The sequence below is a fragment of the Osmerus mordax genome, chromosome 1, assembly GCF_038355195.1.
Source record: "Osmerus mordax isolate fOsmMor3 chromosome 1, fOsmMor3.pri, whole genome shotgun sequence".
Classification (NCBI taxonomy): Eukaryota; Metazoa; Chordata; class Actinopteri; order Osmeriformes; family Osmeridae; genus Osmerus; species Osmerus mordax.
The window spans coordinates 11,781,769-11,801,241 of NC_090050.1; the positions used below are offsets into that span (position 1 = coordinate 11,781,769).

Genomic DNA, 19,473 nt, shown 5'->3' on the forward strand with positions numbered 1-19,473 from the left:
AACTGGAAAACAGAACCATTTAAGACTTTATTTAAATAGGGATAGATAAAGTTACACATTGGACCTACTTTGAGGAGTCAGATACAATGCACTATCAGGATAAGGCTATGCTGTCCTCAGTATTAGTCCCTGGATGGTCCTATACAAGTTGTTTACAAGGACAAAAACCATAAATCCAACCGATATGTATTACAGTTGAGGTGAACAGAGGTTACAGTGTTTCACATTAAACATCAGTCCAGCACTTCACAACCATTCACACAGAAAACATTTACTTTATATGTATTACATTATCCAGGCCTATCCAACTGATATAGAAATCTATGGTATGGACTAACATCAAATAGAATGTAATCCTACTAGAAACATTGGTTTACAGCCATACTGTGTTGTGAGCTTAACATATTTTACCCATTTAAGAGAAATCTTTACACTACACACTTAATAAATGTTTTGGACCTAATTCTTGTTCTTCGTAATTTGATGAAAGGAAAATAGTATCATCTCAGCCCTTAAGGGATTAAAAAAAGGCATTCAATAATTACTGTACGTGTAATAATCATTAGCATCACGTACCACATGCAGTCAAGTTCAAGCTAGGACCAACTTCTTGAAGGTCTAATTGACACTATGTTCCAATTCCCACGGAAAAACCCGTCAGTGATCATAGAAATATCCAGTATGGTTCATATTTCCCCATGAAAGTGTTCACCACACCGATCAGTTCTCCTACATCTAAACTGTACTGAATAGGAGGTATAGAATGTTATTTGGGTATTGGCACTACTACTACAATGACACAGACATTGTACATGTGTGTGCCAGATAGCTGTATTTGAATGTCCGAGGCATGTGTGTGTCCCCCAGGTGTGTGTCCCCCAGGTGATGGTGTCCCAGGTGATGGTGTCCCAGGTGATGGTGTCCCAGGTGATGGTGTCCCAGGTGATGGTGTCCCAGGTGATGGTGTCCCAGGTGATGGTGTCCCCGACAATAATCGGTCAGCAAGTCTAGTCGTCCACCTTGCGCGCCAGCCGACAGAACGTCCAGTGGTGCTCCACGGTGTTCTCGTTGGCCCGCTCGCTCATGTGGTGCACGCGCGTGTTTCTGATGGTGAAGCCCTGCTTGGAGATGTACTCCACCAGGTGCACCCTCAGGGACACCTCCTGGTGGTAGTCGCACGGCCCGAAGGTGAAGGACACCTGGAAGTCCCTGGTGTCCATCATGTGTTTGTTCCACTTGGTGAAGCTGTTGGAAATCCCCTCCAGAAGAGCGTGCACCTTGGTGGTGATGGTGAGCTGGGTGATGATCACCGCTACGGGGTTGGAGTACTTGGAGAGCTTGCGGGTGCTGGAGAGCTCCACCACCTCTTCGAAGGTGTCTAAAGGGTAGAGGGGCTTGGTGTCCCCCAGACACTGGATGAGCGGCTCGATCTGGTAGAAGTCGGCCTCTTTGCGGAGAAGCTCCATCTCCTTGAAGTCGAAGGGCAACGTCAGCTCGGAGGTGCGGAGAAAGTTGAGTACGTAGCGGAAGAGTGGACCGTCTCGGTCGATGAAGTAGTGTCCCTTGGCGTCCCTGGTGGTGGGGAAGTCTCCACGGAACATGGCACCCAGCATGGAATCAGGGTAGCGCTGTAGGGTGGACAGGGACGTGGTGTACAAACAGCCTCCCACGTTCAGCATTACTGGATCAGTCATCTGCACGACAGGGGTTTAACACTGGGTTTTAGGGATATACGTGAAACCAAAACTACCATCCCAAAGACTAAAAGATGGTCGGTCAAATGTATTTGATATGAGTCTAAAGGAGCTGTTCACAGTATTTGGTTGTGAACATCCTCTGGTTGAGACTTACCATATATTTCCAGTCTCCATTCTCCATTTGAAATATTGCACAGGTCACCCCTCTTCCGACAGAGGATGTTTTCTATGACACCGAACACTTTTTTCACGCGGTCACAACAGCAATGTCACTCGCCCCAGGCCAAGGTAATACTGCAACGCATTCTGCAGAAACGAATTAGCGAACACACATTAGAAAACAGATGTCCAACTGTCCTTATATCACCACCGGCGATCAACTGTAGCTATTTCCTTGTTCCCTGTCGCAGCTAGATCATTGATTGAATAAAGCATGTCTACAGTTGTTTGTAGCAAGCCATGTTTCCCTTGTTGTGTAGCAATGTACTTTGCTAGCACGCCACAATAAATATTATGAATCGTTAAGTCATTAATGCACTGATTCGATTAGAATACCGTTAGTTTGAAGGCTCGGCTCTGGCAAGGCTGGGTAGCTAGCTAACGGACTTGCTAACATTATTAGCTCAGACAGACAGTGCTCCCTGCTGCAGTACCTGTGCGTGGTGTTGCATGTGTTCATCCAGTTTTCTGTCAAGTTCTCTTATCAGCTGAGATTACCTATCTACCCGTTCTAACCATAGTTAATAACATTTGTTAACTACTAGTAATATAAATATTCCAAGATTGACGCGCAAAGGTATCTTAATAAAAAGCTTTGACAATAAAGACAGTTGGGTGAAGCAAGCCTGATTTTGGAATCTAATTTCCGGTTGATTTCTTCACATTCAAAATAAAGGTCCGGCGTTTTTCAAGTCATGCTTTTATTTTGAAAGCAAGTTCGCAAGATTTTAGCACAAAAATGTCAGTGGATTTATTTCGCTATTATTCTTTTTACTATGCGGATATATTTTTCTCTTCATCCAGTTTGAACCTAGTCTGTACAATTTAAGGAGTTGGACAAATATATTTAATCGATGTTCCTTGACAAATGGCAATTAATACACATTTCGATATTGTGATAAAATGGGAAGTTTATTTCTGTAACAGAGCCATTTACAGCAACAATATACATAGGATTGTTACAATACAGGCTATAATAAATAGTTTCCCACAATAATCCATTCATTTTTCTGTTTGGGACCATGATATCTACTATACAAAGCCACTGATTTCTGTCTGAAGAACCAATCCTTAGACAGTTGCAAGTATTTTTTTACCTTTCATCTAAGAATCAGAAATTAAATGAATATACTTCCTGGTATGTTGTTATGGACAGCAAAGGACGAAAATGTAAGGAAACTGAGTGGAAACATGGATACAGTATAACAACATTAAACATTCAGTGTCTTTTTCACTGAAAAGATGATGTCTTTAATCTGGGGAACGCTGTTGTCTTCCAGAATCTTAGCGTAGGGCATTGGGATGTCTACACCGGTCACTCGAGTGGCAGGTGCATCCAAGTAGTTAAAAGCGGGACCTGCAATAAATGGGATGGTAAAAATGTTAAATCAGATTCCAAGATTTTACTGCTACCATTTAAGGCAGTGTACAGAACGTACAGACTCAACACCTTATTCCATTACCAATGTACGGTTGATTCCTTACATTCAAACCATTTGCATCACCTACAGTTGCATCAACAGGCAATAGTCATATCACTTACCCTCCATGATCTTGGCACAGATCTCAGCTCCTACTCCAAACTGTGGCCATCCGCCCTCCACCGTCACCAGGTGGTTGGTCTTCATCACACTCGCCTCAATGGTCTCAATATCCAGAGGTCTGATGGTGCGCAGGTTAACGACCTACAGTTTGAAAAGTTGTGTTTTCATTCATTTTACTAATTTTCATATTTCTAATGTTACTGAGGATGATGATGATAGCGATGCATCCCTCTTACCTCACATTCAATCCCGTCTTTGGCCAAGACGACAGCAGCGTCCAGACAGTGACTAACATACCGGGAATGTGTCACGAGACTGACGTGAGTGCCTGCAACAAACAGCATGGATAAAGACAAACTTTCCAGGATAATAACTCAAAATTGCATAATGTAAGCCTTGGCAACTAACGAGAATAGATTAGTAATACGAGTTTGAGCATCAGACCAGATTGGAAATGTATTGCTCTATTTTTCCTCACCTTGTCTTTCAACCTTGGCTTTTCCGATGGGAATGGTAAAGTCCTTAGACTGGGCCTCCTCTGACATTTCAAATGCAACTCCATACATCAGCTCATTCTCCAGAAAGACCACTGGACAAAACATTCAGAGACAATAGAGTTTGATTTGATTTCTCACCATGGAATCAACGTGAATGTCTTCAAACAAATCCCATCCCATCTTCCTATGAGCAGTTCAACTAGCAATTTCTAAACCGCTCATGGTTTATAACTACTTTAAAAAAAAAAACATTCTAACCGGGATTGTCATCTCTGATGGCTGCTTTGAGGAGACCCCTGGCATCTTCAGAGTTCCATGGACTCACTACCTTGAGGCCAGGGCAGTGTCCATACCAGGCTGCAAAGCACTGGGAGTGCTGGGCAGCCACACCCGCAGATGCACCGTTAGGCCCCCGGAACACGATAGGGACAGACTGACGGCCGGCCGACATGTAGTAGGTCTTAGCTGCAGAGTTGATGACTTGGTCGATGGCTTGCATAGAGAAATTAAAGGTCATGAACTCACAGATTGGCCTCAGTCCTGCCTGGAAATAGAAAAAGGACAAGATTTTTTTTCACTCGTACAAATCAACAGATGGGTCACATGGAAGAGCAACGTCCTTGTGTCTGTGAGTGACTTACCATAGCAGCCCCAACTGCGATACCAGTGAACCCCATCTGCGGGGAGGACGTCAGACAGTTAGTGACAACAAACCCAACAAAGCATTACTGTGGAGAATCAGGCAGCAGCCTTTTTCTTTTACCTCCGTGATAGGCGTGTCGATGATGCGTTTGTCTCCATACTTCTTCCACAGCCCCCTGCTCACCTGTGAGTTCACAGTTCAGAGGGATGTTATCAGTTACAGTTTATTAACCCACGTCATAAATACCACCGATAAGGACACATTTGACATACAACTGGAATCATATGAAACCCTATCTTAATTTATGAATTTCTATAGAACTAACCCTACTACAATCACATGCTCAGATGGAGTCATTTGTTACCCAGGACACAATCACATCCAATCTAAAAAAGATGTCTCTGACCACTGGATACTGAGAGTGAATTGGCATGATTCAAAGTCATTGTACTGAGAAAGTGTCGATGAATGTTATTCTCTCACCTTGTAGGCACCGTCATACTGTGCCACTTCCTCCCCCAGCAGGAAGACTCTCTCATCCCGCTCCAGCTCTTCATCCATGGCCTGGTTAAGAGCATCTCTGACTGTTACCTTAGTTTGAGAAGAAGATGAACACCAATCACATCTTTATGTTATAACTAATGTTGATATGAAGATAAATGTATCTTATGTTTATTAATCTAGGTAATCTACTACGGCAGTGGAATTTCTCACTTCCCTCGCTCTCGTTGTCAATCTACAAAAACTGATGCATAGCCCAAGCTTCATGAATTCAACAAAATAAAGACGAGTCTATCAACTTAAATTTAACGCGGCACAGCCAGCTACAGATGTATTGTCTGTCCTGACCGGACTAAAACGATTTGACTGGTTGGCCAACTACATTGGCGACATCGTTGAATTTAGATTTTTTTAACTACATCCTATCCTACCAGTAATATAATTTACTGTCACACTGTCATCGCTTCTTAAAATGTTTAGTCCGTACGAGTTTTATAGTTTTGAAGGTTAGCACTCTAGCTAGCTCTAAGCTACATCTTCACATTGGAAAGCAACCTGCACAGAAGCCGGTGACGTTTTGTGGAACTCCCTGCGCAGGACAACCGATGCGGCATTCTGTAGAATACAAAAGAAAGGCACATGTCAACATGTAATCGCCACAAGCTATACACATTTTTATGTTTTAAAATAAATCTGATGCATACCCTCCCTGAGCGCAGAAAACACCTCAACGACGCCATGTTTGTCCTGTCCTCTGATAGAGAATGCGAGTGTCTGTGTCGGCTCGTGATTTGGTCCAATCAAAGCTAACGTTAGTGTGGTGTGGGGGGTGTTTTTTTTGTAGAGAACCAATGGGAACGCTCTACGATGGAGGACGCGGAAGAGCTGTCAAAATCCAAGGGCAAGCAAGCCAGCGTCTGTGTCTCAACACATTAATAAATAAATGGAAATGTATTTGATTTGACAACTACATTTTTAGGTGAGTTACAAAAGCCAGAGGAAAAAAATTGTTTGCTGTGTCTGATTAAATTTATTTTAATATCTTGCCCTACCAAAATCCATCTGGCAAGTCAATCCTTAAGAACGGCTGAAACCATGTCAGATTTTGTCATTCCATTCCAATAGTGAGAGGAGAAGCATTCAAAGGAAAAAAGAGCATTCGCCACACATTTAAATCCAGTATTTTTAATAAAATAAGTATAATTGGACAAGGTGAGAAATATTGGTTTTCCTCTTGCAGTATAGAACATATAAAGCCCCAAAAAATAACGCAGCAAATGGCAATGGATGGATTTATGTGCCTGCCAAAAATGTTTGGAAAAATATTTCACTTTCCACCTAAAGTGCATCTTCAACTCAACTCTCAGCTATTTATACACAAATCCTTGCTGCCATTTTAAAGTTTATACCCCATTTTTTTTCCAAAACAATGAGTTGAGAAGCACGCATAAAACAAAAAGTATTCACCCATGTGCCAACATCGGTAAACTATGCATCTTCAACACAGTTCAATCCAATTAGTAGTTTCTGCAGATTGGTCGTGGTGGAACAGGTTTTGATATCCCACCCATCAAAAGTCTGCTCATAATTGAAATATTTGATTTATGCAAATCAATAATAACTGCCTTTCACTGAAAATACAGTTCAGTCACTCACCAGTTTTCAAAAACTGAAAGCAAATATATTCTGTTTAAACGCTCATTCATAAAATACATATTAAACCAGGCAAAATATGCTGATAGTACATAATATTGTGCAAATAAACCAAATACAGATGTCTCAAAAATAAAACACAGGTTTTCTACTCTCACTTGCAACAACACAAGTATACATGTAATCAAGCCATTATGAGTGTACACAACATAGTATGTGGACACTTTACACAGTAATGCAGATTGTAATTTTGCTTTTTAAACTCCCAAGAATCTCTTCCTCCAATGCCTGATACAGTGGTAGAGTTGTTAACAATGTCATATCATGCCATTAGCAGACACTGAAGCCTCTTTTCGTAAATAGGATAACTCACTACAAATTATCCCTGTATATTACTCACAATTATCTAAGTCCAGCATCATTCTGAACCCAAAAGGTAAAGTGCTGCCAAGAAATGGTCCATTACATTGCCTGTATACGTTATGTAGTCATTTGTGTGAACGTTTCACAAAGAAATCATAACACAATCTTCCAGTTATCCTCATTCCTAATTTCAGTCAACATCAAGGGTTGGAGAACTGGTCTTCGGTGTGATCATGACAACTCTGCTAATATCCTTCGGCACATAGATACATTTGGCACACTGTCAGCCCAACAGTCTTCTGGGTGTAGAACCCCAATGCTTGAAACACAAGCAGGATAGCATGTTGAAAATCAAACAGTCCCACTCAAATTCATGTAGAAGTTCTTGCGGTCGTATCGCGATAGTAGAAGCAATGTGTAAGCAAACCGCATCCCGACTCAAGTCATATTCTCCTGTAAACCAGTGAGTGTCCTGTCGTCACCAACTTCCTCACATTTTGCGAGTAACATTCAAGTCAATGCATGGGAAGGATGTTGATCAGAAAACATATACTTCAAACATGGACATTTGTCCAAGGAGTTCCTCTTCCAGAAGTTACTGTAAACGATCCAAACCTGCCTACCTGAGACCAGGCCATTTAAGATCCAGTCCCTTGCTTCAGTCTAACATCTGAGAGGGAATAACTTTATTATAAAAAAATAAAACAAAATGTTCTAAACCAAACTAAAACCCGGACATTTTCTCCAAAGTGGTTCTTATTAAATGTGGGCGATACTGCGATCGCAGGTCTCAGCCCTCTTCAGTTTTCCTTTGCTGAAAGTCTGGATGGAGTTAAGCAAAGCGGTGCGGGTCACTCCATTAGTAGATGGTGGGGGATTGAGGGACTGGCCTGGGTCACTGGCCGGGGGCGGAGGAGGCGGAGGAGGCGGGGGTGGTGGAGAGACTCCTGCATGGATAGAACACAACTGTCAGACACAGCGAGTCTATGTCAGTATATTTACAGTCCATTCAACCAGCCTGTGAAGAACTACCCATTCAACCTCACTGTGGTAGATCCTACAACAGGCAGTGCCACAATAGTGAATAATACATAATCCTATAATGACATTTCAATACTCTTACATCGGTTTGACCAAATGTTCTGGCTAAAACCCTTATTATTTAGCAATATTTCTCACACATAACCATGACATAGACATCACAATCTACAATGAAAACGGAATAGCCTAAATCCACAGGGATTTAGGATTCAGTCATATGGGACAGCTGTTGAAACACAATTGCCGAAGGTGGGTGGCAGAAGGGAAAGTTATTCATAGAATCATTGCAGATTGTGACATTTTAAAGCTGTATACACCCTTTTCAAAGCAAGCAAAGCCAAAACAGAACGATGACAAGACGAAAATAGGCTTCCTCCATGGTGTTCGTGCTTGAAAGAATAGTTGTCACTGATGTTAGTAAAGAAGAATGGAGAAAGTTTTGTGATATATTTCTTATACAGCAAATGACAAACTTGAACTTGAGAAAACAATAAAAAATTGACTGCAGACTGGCATGCAGAGCTGCTTTGACAGTGTACTAGGCAAAAGAAACTTGCCACGAACTAGGGTATACCACAGCTTTAAAAATGAGAGGAATCATTTATTTAATTTACTTTACCCAACACGTTCAAAATGGGGCATGCTCTACTTGGAAGACAGCACAGGGAGGAAAAGAGAGAGGTAGATGAGGGTTATTGTTCATTTGACATTCAGCAGTACAATCAATCACAGCGTGAAAACGACCAACTTCAACAGTATGGTGAGACACTTCGTGGAGAGGAATAGGAATGATGAGAAACTTGAAATGGATGGAATAAGACATACAGTCATTACATCACCTACATTATAAACAGCTCATGTTTAGACACCGGCTATTAATAGAATATCTTCTCAGACCTATGTATGTACTCTAGACTAAGGGCACAAAAACATGCATCCTTTTTATCGAACAACCCTGGTGACACATTCAGTAACATCATATCCTTGTCATATCCTTGATCACATACTTCACACTTACAGACATCTAGTGCAATAAAGGGGAGTAGAGGTTATAGTTGTTTGCTCTGGTGCCAGTTTACGAGTGTTCTGTCTCTTTTTGACCACAAGGGGGAGCACATTAACCACAACTCCAACTAGAGCCAACACAAACAGTTCCCATTGAAAGAGAGCTGCTGGTCAGCTCAAACACTCAATAAGCATCCACCATGTGCTGAGACAGCATTCCCACAGGGATTGGTTTAGATTTGTTTTGTCTAGTGACTGAATAAGGTTCAATAAAGCATTAGGTCGTACAGTACAGCAGTAGCCGGGCTGAAAGGGTGGTGTGTGTGTGTGTGTGTGTATGTGGGGGGGTTATAGGTCAAAACGGACGGAAGCATCTAGAGCACCAACCTGAGGTGGATGGGGGTGTTGGGGAGGATGGAGACGTGGGTGGGGAGCTGGCTCCTGAACCTGGAGGGGGAGGGAGAAAGCTGGAGGCTAAACTAATAATAAGCACACATACAGGGGCTCTAATATTGGAGAATATATATATATATATATATTTTTTTTAATTAACCATAGCACCAACATACCAGAGTTGTTGTTATATTTTACAGACAGGTCCTCCTCGTTTTCATAGGTTGACTGCCTGGACTTCTGCAAGTAGATTAGTGATATAATTCTGATAGCTACAACAGCCAAATCAGCACACTCACAAGGCCAGACAGTTCTGTAACAATGTAGGTCTTCTAGTCATTTAGAATGTCATTAACTATAATCAGTATCAATACAACAATTCAACATCATGGGACAGATTTGGCCAGCAGGAGGGCAGACACAATGGGGCCAAGAAGGCCAAACAGATTAAAGCTTCAGTACTCTCTCTCTCACTCCCTCTCTCCCTCTCTCCCTCTCTCACTCTCTCACTCTCTCACCCTCTCACTCTCTCACTCTCTCACTCTCTCACTCTCTCACTCTGTCCTATTCACTCACTCTCTCACCACATATCACCCTCTCTCACCACATATCACCCTCTCTCACCCTCTCTCACCCCCTCTCTCACCCCCTCTCTCACCCCCTCTCTTATCTCTCACCCCCTCTCACTCTCTCTGAGGGTTAAGAGGCTTCTCTACCTTTCTGGCCAGGATCTTCCTCTTCTTCTTCTCCTCCTCTGATCCATGGTGGGACTGAGCTCTCGTCAACCTCCTGTGCTGATGGATCTGAGGAAGACATCACACCATCAACCATAACAATCATCAACAGTTGGATATGGCAGTTAGAAACAATCCTTTGACTTTAAAATCAAGACACACGCCCACAAAATACACACTGGCTGAAATAAAAACCTGTCAGACAAACCATTTTCTGCTCCTCTTGAAGTCGCTTCTCGAAGCCTTCTCGGGCGGTCTTCAGCGCATCTTTTAACTTGGTGGGGATCTGCATTGAAGGATGACAGTGTTGGTGACTGAAATAGCTTTTTTAAAGTTAAGTGAACATTTATACCTAGACAGAATAAAACAAATACATTTGTCCTATAGGATGTTCCTGTATTTAATATGGAGGCATCCAAGTCAGGTGACACACACACCTTGAACTGGAGCTTCTCTGAGTGGTACAGGAGCACGTCGCTGAACAGCCTGCGAGCACCAGAAGACACATTGGAATAAAACGACATATCAATCCTGATTGTGTAATATCCATAACAGCTGGTCACAGTGGTGATCCTGGTCATGAGGTCTCTTATGTGCAACCCTTAAATTCATTATTATATAAACCAAAGAGGGGGGGGAGGGGGGGAAATATAGTTATACATGTACCAATACAGACAGAGACATCCTTCTACATAACATAAGTCAGTGTTTCTCATGGGGGGTGGAAGAGGACAAGGATAAGGACATTGCTATGAAAGCAGAATCGAATTACAAAGAGGGACGCGGCTGCCCTTCATGCTTCCCGACAGTTTGCCTTTCAAGTCTTTCGCAACAGCGGAAAGAAACAGAAGTACACAAAAGGACATAGTAGTAGTGTAGTATACTGGGTGTTTTGAATGAGGGCTGATTTGAGCTCACGGTGTCTGTAGTAGTTGCGCAAGAGTGGGCATCCCTGTCTTGCAGGCCTCAGTAGACAGGATGGATTGCAACACAGAGACTGGAGGCAGACGGGGGGGGGAATACAAGAAATCGTTAAATAATCCTTCCCAGAATTGTCCACTGACACTGTATTGCACAGTATATTTGCGGGCCTTCGAGTTTTCACATTTGAACGGCCAGCTAGAAAGACATGCAGTACATTATACTGTTGTACTATTTTCAGCTTTTAATATCAGCAGTCACTGCAAGGTTTTGTTCACTGGTTTGTAGTGTCTTATGGTCTTATAACCATACTATGACTCGAGTCAAAGGCACATACCCACTGAGGTGGAAGGTGCCGGTGGGTACTGGTCCACGGGCACCGTGTCCGGAGGGCTGCCGTACATCATTTCATACAGTAAGTGACCAAACGAGTAGACGTCGATGCTCTCTACGGTCTGAAGTCATACACAAACACACAGGCTTGGTTATGAGGTCGAGAAAAAAACGGACTTGTAAAAAATTAAACTTAAAAAACGGCGTACTACGACAGGAATGTGCATGTCTAGGGTTCAACGTCCTACAGACTGTGTGCATGCATGTCACTGGTTCTTACGTTGATTTTCCTGAACTGGGCTATGTAGGGCCGGTAGTAGGACGGTAGGCCCAGAAGGCTGTTCTCTATGTCCAGCAACTTGCAGGTATTGTCCTCTAACACCACGTTGGAGGCATGGAGATGGCCATACTGGAAGCCCTTATCATGGAGAAACTTCAGGACCTGCATTTGACACAAACAAAAGCATAGCAGGATTATGAGATGACGTCCCTCTTACAGAGTCCCTTAAACACCTGGAAAGAGTCTGCGGAAATGTTTAATTCATGGTGGTCGTTAATTGAGGTAGACAGCCAGGTCCACAGTGAAGTCTTTGGTGTCACACTAAACACAGACCCGTGGAATGGTTTGACTGCTCATGGACTAGGGTTGCCTCAAGCTTTATCCTATACCAATCCATTCTTGTTGCCATGCCTGAGAGGGCGTGCAAGTAGAGCATGCTACTGAGACAGCAGGGAGAAGGAGGCCACGCCCACACGTGAATGAGAAACGATGCGGGGCCCACCTCCAGAACCTGCCGCCCGTAGAGCCTGATCTGCTGCAGCTCCAGGCCCTGGGTCTTCTTGGGGTTGCAGTACTTCTTCATGAAGGGCTCTTTGGGCTTCACCTGAGGGAGGGCCACACAGACACATCAAACACTCATAATGTCACACTATGCACCTTCCTGCCAAAGTCAATTCCTTGTCTGTGCAAACTTTCTTGGCGAATAAAACCCTTTCTGACAACTACCCTTTGCTGACTAGACAGAAAAAAACGAAGCACGTCAGCTATATTAACACCTGTCGACAACATGCAAAAGGAAGTTATGCATTAACTGAAAAACCTTGCCTGGTATATTGTTGAAACACAGGTCAAGGAGAGGCAGTCTGGTTACCTTGCATATGTGGTCTCTCAGAGTGCCTTTCTCACTGAACAGCCTGATGACCAGTGCTGAGGACTCACTGGTGTTGGCGAACGTCACTGGGTAGATGTACGGGTTCTAGAGAGGACAGACAAGATCACAACTATGAGATCTGGCCCAACTCCATGACAAATATTTCACTTCCACCTCAGCTTGGATGCTCTCTGTCAACCTTTAAGCCATGTCTGGCCATTCCGTTAAGTGTATCAGTTTGAAGTTAAACGCATGTTAACCATCGGAGAATGGGAACTGACAGCAGCTCGACACAAATAATCTCATTGTGGTCGGAGCGTTACGATGTTTTGTATCTGTGGGGCGATGGAGCAGTCATGGGACCCTGGGGTTTTTTCCACCCCGTTTCACTCACACATTAATCAGCTGCTTGAGGGTGAATTCAAGGGAGAGGCCTGAGAGAGGCTGAAGGCACGGAACCAGCCAATAAACACAACAGTGATTTTATACTGGTAGTTAGGGCTGACTTGTACTATAAATATAGGCTCCAGTACGGTGTACTGGGAGAATAGTGGTAGAAACGAGTGTCTTAGCAGATCAGAGATCGTCAGTGGAATAACATACATTGGAAAACTGAGAGAAGGTTGTTTGGTAGACTGTAATCCCCCCCACCCCTCCCCCCCTCCCCCTGGAACTAAGAAGGAATGCAACAGATTCTGTCTCATGGGGGGTGTGGTGGTGGTGGCGGCAGCGGCTGTGTTGTTCATCGTCACGGAAGTGATCGATGATATCGACTACACCAAATCATGTACAGTGCCAGTCAAAAGTTTGGTTTCCATGGGAACATGTGTCCAAACTTTTGACTGGTACTGTATGTGTACACTTATGAGGAGGGCTGGTTAAAGTGTTCCTGAATGAAGACGGTACGCACAGCCAATGTAGGGAGCAGCTTCATTGTAGACTGAAGGTCTTTGTCTGACAGGAATTTATCTGGACCCAGGTCAACCTATGAGACAGGGCGAAATAAAACCGCACAATTAGACACTCCGAACGCTAATCGCAAGCTGTGGAACGTCAGGAAATGACTTGACACTTACCCAACTTAATACTTGTCGTTCCTTTGGTAGATCTTTGTTTTTTATAAGGAAATATTTCTTTCGTATCCTCCATCCTGCATACATCAACACTTTGTTATACATAAACAGCTTGGCTGACAAACATGTGCATGTAGACAGTTGTCTGGGAAAGATACATGACATCAAATTACCCTGTCGCACTCATTAAATCACTTCAAGGTAAAGACTTGACCTCCTTACTAATAGTAAGCAGCACGTTTCAATCAGACTTCATTTGATGAAGCATTGTAATACTAATAAAATGCTATTTGTCATATTTATCTCCTAATAGGACATGACATGGAGGACTCATGACCTAGGGATAGATTTCATTACATCAGTTTGATCCTGACAAAGGGGATCTTATGTTCTGTCTTACCAATGTCTTTCAAAGGCTCCACAACTTCCCACTTTGGGTCTGATCTGAAGAACATGGACACCTGCTGCAAGGCGATTTCTGCAACAGAATGTATGGTTCAGTGAAGCAATCTCTTAAGAAATGGTGCATCTAAAGAAACCAATGTACTCATCTATGTTAAAATTCTTTTTTTTTTCTTCTAAATGTTCATGTGTTCATGCACCCATTACTGGGTATTAGTTATACAGACCTGTGTAGTTGGCAGAGTAGTTATTAGGATCCAGGAACTTTTTTACTAGTTCACAGCTGGAGAGCACATGGTTCTGGGTAATGAAGTCTAGGTAGGCCTGGAGTCCTCTTTGTCTCTCTGCTATGAACTCTCTGTCCATGTTCCCTAACAGCTTCTTAGGCGGGAGAGGCAGGTTTATGCCAGAGACCTGAGAGTTGGGGAGAAGGGAGAAAGTTGATGAGTAAGAGTGTGTGTGTGTGTGTGTGTGTGAGAGAGTTTGGAACTAGAGAGACACATAGTAAGAGAGTTAACAGTGTGGAATCCGAGATTCTAACAATGAACTCCACAGGAAATTCGCTTGTAAAACCTCAGCAAAAACAGAACTTCCCCTGAACAATGCAACTTAGGCATTTTGTAAAAAAAGAAATACAATTTCCAGGGAGGACAGTACGTCTGTCATGGTAAACAGTAGAGCTCTTACCAGCAGACTATTATTCAGCATGTCAAAATCACTGTATCTGCGAATGACCTGCAATAAAAAGAAACATTAAACAGTGATGGGCATAATATGTAAAACAAAAACTCCCCAGACTAGTTATTGATGTTTTCATAAGGAAACTGGTTCTCATTTACCTGCCAACTGTTATCTGAAGAAACACCTCTTTGTATGCGGATTATGTATTCCTGGAAGAGGAAGAGACAGAAGCGATAACGTAGATAAACATTTATGAATAATGAAGTGTCGTCTCTCATACTTTTATTCTTGCTTACTTCTTTTCACGTGACTGGTCCATGATGGTTATGAATCAACCCAACCTTTATTACTGCTCTTTGCTCATGGGCGTTGTTCAAACAGACAAAGAACTCATGTTACTCCTACACAATGTTTCTCAAAGGTCAGTTTTAATTAGACTGTTTCACAGGATAGACAAATTGTATATCCTGTAGACTAACAAAAGGATGTGTGAAAGGAAGGTAACTGAACCAAGCCACGGCAAAAGTCCAAAGTTCTGACTTAAGCCTCTTCAGATAATCCGGTCCTGGACCAGCAACAGTACTGAGGGAAGTGGAACATTACATGAGGTGTCTTTATAATAAATCTAATCTGGGAATTATTTCCTTACCTCAAAGTAAACACAGTAGGCCCTATAGGTTAGACACAATCATCAGTCTATTTTTCTAGTCTACCTCAAAGTCAAAAGCAATCTTGACTAATGTGATTTAGCTTTGCCCTTGGTTAGATATTTCATATTATTGATCCGAGGCTCTACCCTATTTGTAAAGTCGTACATTTAAACGTCTCAGTTATCATTTCACCAGCACTTCAATTTCCCTTGCCAGCTAATAGCTACGTTTATCGGACCGGTGATGAACAGCGTCACATGATATGAACCAGCTGTAATACTGTCAAAACAAAACGCTGTATTCAAGTTCAACTAGCAAATTAGCAAGCTACCACTAGCTTCTACCCAGCTACACATTCAAAACATTTACAACATTCTGGCGGGGTGATTGCTGATAAGAAACAAATATAACACATTTACAGTATTTTATTAAACAAATCGTGAGTAGCAAGTTGACGTATTAGGAGCTAGTTTGACTTCAAAGCATCCAAATGGCCTCTGCTAGCAGTAGCATGCTATTTTACATGACTGAGCGTCGGTTTGCTCACACTGTGAGTCACAGCTAAACTTGTGTCAACAAGATTGGCAAGCTATCTTACTGTTAGCTATGCATATCCTCTTCAGCTAGTGACTCGATAAAATGGTGAGGCAGATATTGACATTATGGAAAGTAACGGTAGCTTGCTATTGCGCCCTCCACCATTTCGCTCGCTTACCGTATGTGACTGTAAATTCTGGCTCGCTTCGATCACCGCGGTCAGAGCAACTGTATCATCCAACAGTACCCTTCCAGGTAAGGGCTTCTCCAAAAACGCCATCCCGACATAGGTACAACCACAATGAGGCCGCACTTTAAAAAAAATGACAGGCGGTTATATTTAAATTCGACTAAATGTTTAGTTAACTACGTAGCTTGATCTTTCAGTGATATCGTGAGCTGCACTGTGCCAGTGACAGGACGGACAGGGTGGATGGCTTCCGACTCTCTCGTTCAACGTGGTTAATGAGGCTACGTAGCAGCTCCCCGCCCTGAAGGTGGAGACATTCGACTAGGAATTTTCAATCCATTTTTTAGAAAGGGAAACTGAAACAAAATAACCTATATAACTTTACAGGTTAATAAAATCCCTGAATACTATATTGGTCATAATAATCACACAAATATGCAAGGTTCAATCAATTCAATTTATTTAATGTAGAAATATACTAGGTTTAACTGACTAAAGTTGTGTAAGTGATGTTTGGGTGTTTTTTTGTTTTTGTTAGTATGACTGTATTACCTAGGTCTCTTATGCATACACACACATCTCTTAACCTCATCCCCTACACATAACTCATTTCACATCTCAAATGTCTTATCTTTGGACCTCCGTCCTTAATTGACCAGATCTAATGAAACAATAAAACATTGTATGACCCCAATCTACTCGTAGGTTTCCATGTAAAGATGGTTGGCGCACACACACCCCACACAAATGATTTTAGTTAACATATATTTAGAAAGTGCAAATGAAATAACCAAAATTCTTATCCCTCTTCTCATGGTGTTTGTTTGTCCTCTGGCATCATCACCATCACCTCTCCCTCCATTACCACTTTGTCTTTCACAGAGCAGGTGACTGCTATGAAGGCAAATGACATCTTAATCTTCTTCACCTCTGCCTCAGCCAGAACCTCCTCTCCAATGTACAGAGGAGCAGGGAAGCGGATTTCCTGATAGAGGAATATGCAGCCTCGGCCAGGCATCTTAGTCCCCAGTACAGCCGATATGAGCCCGTTTATCAGCACGCCGTGAACGATGGGAGTTTCAAAAGATGTGGTCTTGGCATACACCGGGTCCAAGTGGAGGGGATTAGTGTCTCCTGTCAGCTCAGCGAACACCGCCACATCTGTGGCACTGAAGGCCTTGGTCAGCGAGGCCCGCTCGCCAACATAGAGGTGACGGCTACCAAGTAAACACGTAAGGGGGTTGGTGGATCCCCTGGCTTCAGCACAGTTGAAGGATGAGCCCCTTTGTTTGGATATGACATTTCTCCAAATACTGTTCATTCTTTGCATTTTGGTTCCTCTCCAAGTGTTCTTCTTCCACCCAGATTCCCGATTACAGAATTAGTTCACGACTGTTTCCAGACAGAGCTAGCAGGAAAGGAGACACCTAGGGAGACCAGTGAGACAAGTTCAGGTATGCCTTTGATAGACCCAAAAAGATTCACATCATTGCATAATTGTCTCAATCGTTTACATTGGCTCATTCATGGTCACTTATTGTTAACTGCTGTCTATAGAATACTTTTAAGATTAGTACGTGATGGCTGGCAGCATTATTACAGCCTACCTGAAGGATTCTGAAAGCACACTGTTCATTCTTATAGAATCCCAGAAACGTCAGGGCACTCCACAGCTTCACAAAGCCACTGAGAAACAAAGGGCCACAACAGTAAATGTAGTGTACACATTTAATAGATAAGCAAAAAGGTTAACTCATTTAATTGCAGGTGAAGCAATTACCTGTTGCAAACACGAAGCACTGCAGTTAATGTCTTCTCATCAAATTTCAACAGGTCAAAAGGTGATGCTGCTCCAACCTACAAACGGGATGAGGGTGTCCCATATAAACAATTTAGTGCTTCAAGTGCATAATTTCAATACTGCAAAGTGTCATGACAAGGGCTGAACAGAATGCTACATTACCTCTCCATACAAATCTCTGAGGCCAGTGATGATCAGCTGCTTCAGTTGGACCGCACTGAGTCTGGTGCTTTCATTTTCCAATTCTCTAATAATAGATTGATGTATACTTGAACAGTCATGACTGTAGGTGCATGTATGGTGTACAACCAGGTGATCATGCTAGCCTTTGTTTTAAATGGACACAAATCTACTAAATGAACACACATGAGGAAGTTGTCAGTGACGGTGTTGTCATTTTTTGCTACTGTTGCGCAAAAATATAAGGCTAACCCTAACTTTACAGATACGCTAGCGCAGCATCTGCTGGTTGCCAGTTCTGAAAGGTAACAATAATGATAGGACACCGGCGTTTAACATCAGCACACAGTGGACGTAACTGCAAGAAAGGGGGCTGCCTGGCAGCAATGGCATTGGTCGTCCGAAGCATGCATTACTGACTGTATACAGTTTATTGTCCTGGTCAAGCACGTTTGGAAAATAGCAATATTTCTAAACAGTTTGATTTGGAAGTATAAGGACACAACATTTCATATCATGGAAAGGTTAGAACTTACAAGGAGATCCTCATATAGTGGTATACTGATGCGTTTTTGTACACAACACGTTCGTAAGTTGCAGGTCCCTCCACTTTGCCAGCGCGCCGCATTCTATTATGGTTACAATCGTGTCCCCTTGGCCTTGAAACAAACAAGTAGCGAATTTAGGTCGCCAGCGTTATTTTCTAGCTCAACCACTCAAGTCAGAACAGGACTGTAGATAGCTGGCTGGACTGGGTAAACGTTCACTTATTTAACATTCATTATGTAATAACTCAACCTTGTGTTTGCTAATACCACGTTGGACAAGCTATATCCGTCATGCATGTGGAGGTAAGTATGCTAGCTAGTTAGATGCTACCTAGTTATTGAGACTAAATTATACTATTCCACGCCACGAAAATACCCAACGAAAAATGTCTAACTGTACTGCTATACTCACCAATTCCACAAATATGCTTTCTTTGTTAGAATCCGCATTAAAATGTTATCGAGTGCAAGCAAGTTTGCTTCCTTCTTGACCCCCGCCCACGTGTTTGTCCCCCAGGTGCGCGTGCGCAAGACAAGTTGTAAACAAGGGCTCTAGAAGGCCTATATCGCTACCTAGCGCTGAAGTAGGACAAAACCAACTCGAGTCCTCTGCCCACAACTTTGCACTGTTCTCATGACCACACTGTTATATCTGAATCTGAAAACAGTTGAACTCGCATACAATTTGTGATGGTAAAAACCCCGAAATAAATGGA

The 19,473-nt window shown here is 42.7% G+C and overlaps 5 protein-coding genes across 5 annotated transcripts; all 5 read right to left on the reverse strand.

The window, feature by feature from the left end:
• Positions 1–14: 14 nt before the first annotated feature.
• Positions 15–2,475, reverse strand: kctd6a (potassium channel tetramerization domain containing 6a). The gene is made up of 3 exons (XM_067240177.1): positions 2,351–2,475; positions 1,852–2,003; positions 15–1,694 (listed from the first exon to the last, which is right to left on the reverse strand). Exons 2-3 carry the CDS (start codon positions 1,876–1,878, stop codon positions 1,008–1,010), a joined length of 714 nt encoding a protein of 237 aa, XP_067096278.1. The 5' UTR covers positions 1,879–2,003; positions 2,351–2,475; the 3' UTR covers positions 15–1,007.
• A 332-nt stretch (positions 2,476–2,807) lies between these two features.
• pdhb (pyruvate dehydrogenase E1 subunit beta) lies at positions 2,808–5,873 on the reverse strand. Its single transcript, XM_067233074.1, has 10 exons — positions 5,806–5,873; positions 5,657–5,716; positions 5,084–5,191; positions 4,721–4,783; positions 4,599–4,634; positions 4,216–4,501; positions 3,939–4,049; positions 3,697–3,788; positions 3,460–3,601; positions 2,808–3,273 (listed from the first exon to the last, which is right to left on the reverse strand). The coding sequence occupies exons 1-10, from the start codon at positions 5,839–5,841 to the stop codon at positions 3,128–3,130; spliced, it is 1,080 nt and encodes a 359-aa protein (XP_067089175.1). The 5' UTR covers positions 5,842–5,873; the 3' UTR covers positions 2,808–3,127.
• Positions 5,874–7,824: 1,951 nt separating this feature from the next.
• Positions 7,825–16,486, reverse strand: pxk (PX domain containing serine/threonine kinase). Its single transcript, XM_067232499.1, has 18 exons — positions 16,217–16,486; positions 15,010–15,060; positions 14,858–14,905; positions 14,398–14,584; positions 14,169–14,246; positions 13,772–13,845; positions 13,606–13,680; positions 12,696–12,800; positions 12,327–12,428; positions 11,825–11,986; positions 11,549–11,666; positions 11,209–11,287; positions 10,728–10,776; positions 10,499–10,576; positions 10,273–10,359; positions 9,733–9,796; positions 9,551–9,610; positions 7,825–8,064 (listed from the first exon to the last, which is right to left on the reverse strand). The coding sequence occupies exons 1-18, from the start codon at positions 16,316–16,318 to the stop codon at positions 7,877–7,879; spliced, it is 1,707 nt and encodes a 568-aa protein (XP_067088600.1). The 5' UTR covers positions 16,319–16,486; the 3' UTR covers positions 7,825–7,876.
• Positions 16,487–16,666: 180 nt separating this feature from the next.
• LOC136945807 (hydroxyacyl-thioester dehydratase type 2, mitochondrial-like) lies at positions 16,667–17,558 on the reverse strand. Its single transcript, XM_067239874.1, has one exon. The coding sequence runs from the start codon at positions 17,556–17,558 to the stop codon at positions 17,040–17,042; it is 519 nt and encodes a 172-aa protein (XP_067095975.1). The 3' UTR covers positions 16,667–17,039.
• On the reverse strand, positions 16,667–19,248 carry rpp14 (ribonuclease P/MRP 14 subunit). The gene is made up of 6 exons (XM_067239888.1): positions 19,170–19,248; positions 18,746–18,868; positions 18,192–18,276; positions 18,009–18,085; positions 17,836–17,914; positions 16,667–17,655 (listed from the first exon to the last, which is right to left on the reverse strand). Exons 1-6 carry the CDS (start codon positions 19,205–19,207, stop codon positions 17,602–17,604), a joined length of 456 nt encoding a protein of 151 aa, XP_067095989.1. The 5' UTR covers positions 19,208–19,248; the 3' UTR covers positions 16,667–17,601.
• Positions 19,249–19,473: the final 225 nt, after the last annotated feature.

Coding starts and splice junctions, on each gene's coding strand:
- kctd6a (XM_067240177.1), bottom strand. CDS start 1,878: ATGGAGAATGGAGACTGGAAATATATG. Junction 1,695..1,851: donor ATGGAGACTGGAAATATATG/GTAAGTCTCAAC, acceptor CCTGTCGTGCAG/ATGACTGATCCAGTAATGCT.
- pdhb (XM_067233074.1), bottom strand. CDS start 5,841: ATGGCGTCGTTGAGGTGTTTTCTGCGCTCAGGGAGG. Junction 5,192..5,656: donor CGTCACCGGCTTCTGTGCAG/GTTGCTTTCCAA, acceptor TCTCAAACTAAG/GTAACAGTCAGAGATGCTCT. Junction 4,635..4,720: donor TCGACACGCCTATCACGGAG/GTAAAAGAAAAA, acceptor TCCTCCCCGCAG/ATGGGGTTCACTGGTATCGC.
- pxk (XM_067232499.1), bottom strand. CDS start 16,318: ATGGCGTTTTTGGAGAAGCCCTTACCTGGAAGGGTACTGTTGGATGAT. Junction 13,846..14,168: donor GGAGCCTTTGAAAGACATTG/GTAAGACAGAAC, acceptor TGATGTATGCAG/GATGGAGGATACGAAAGAAA. Junction 8,065..9,550: donor AACACCCCCATCCACCTCAG/GTTGGTGCTCTA, acceptor CTATCCATGCAG/GAGTCTCTCCACCACCCCCG.
- LOC136945807 (XM_067239874.1), bottom strand. CDS start 17,558: ATGCAAAGAATGAACAGTATTTGGAGAAATGTCATATCCAAACAAAGG.
- rpp14 (XM_067239888.1), bottom strand. CDS start 19,207: ATGCGGATTCTAACAAAGAAAGCATATTTGTGGAATTG. Junction 18,869..19,169: donor AAAGCATATTTGTGGAATTG/GTGAGTATAGCA, acceptor GTTTGTTTCAAG/GCCAAGGGGACACGATTGTA. Junction 17,656..17,835: donor GTGCTTTCAGAATCCTTCAG/GTAGGCTGTAAT, acceptor TGGTCTCCCTAG/GTGTCTCCTTTCCTGCTAGC.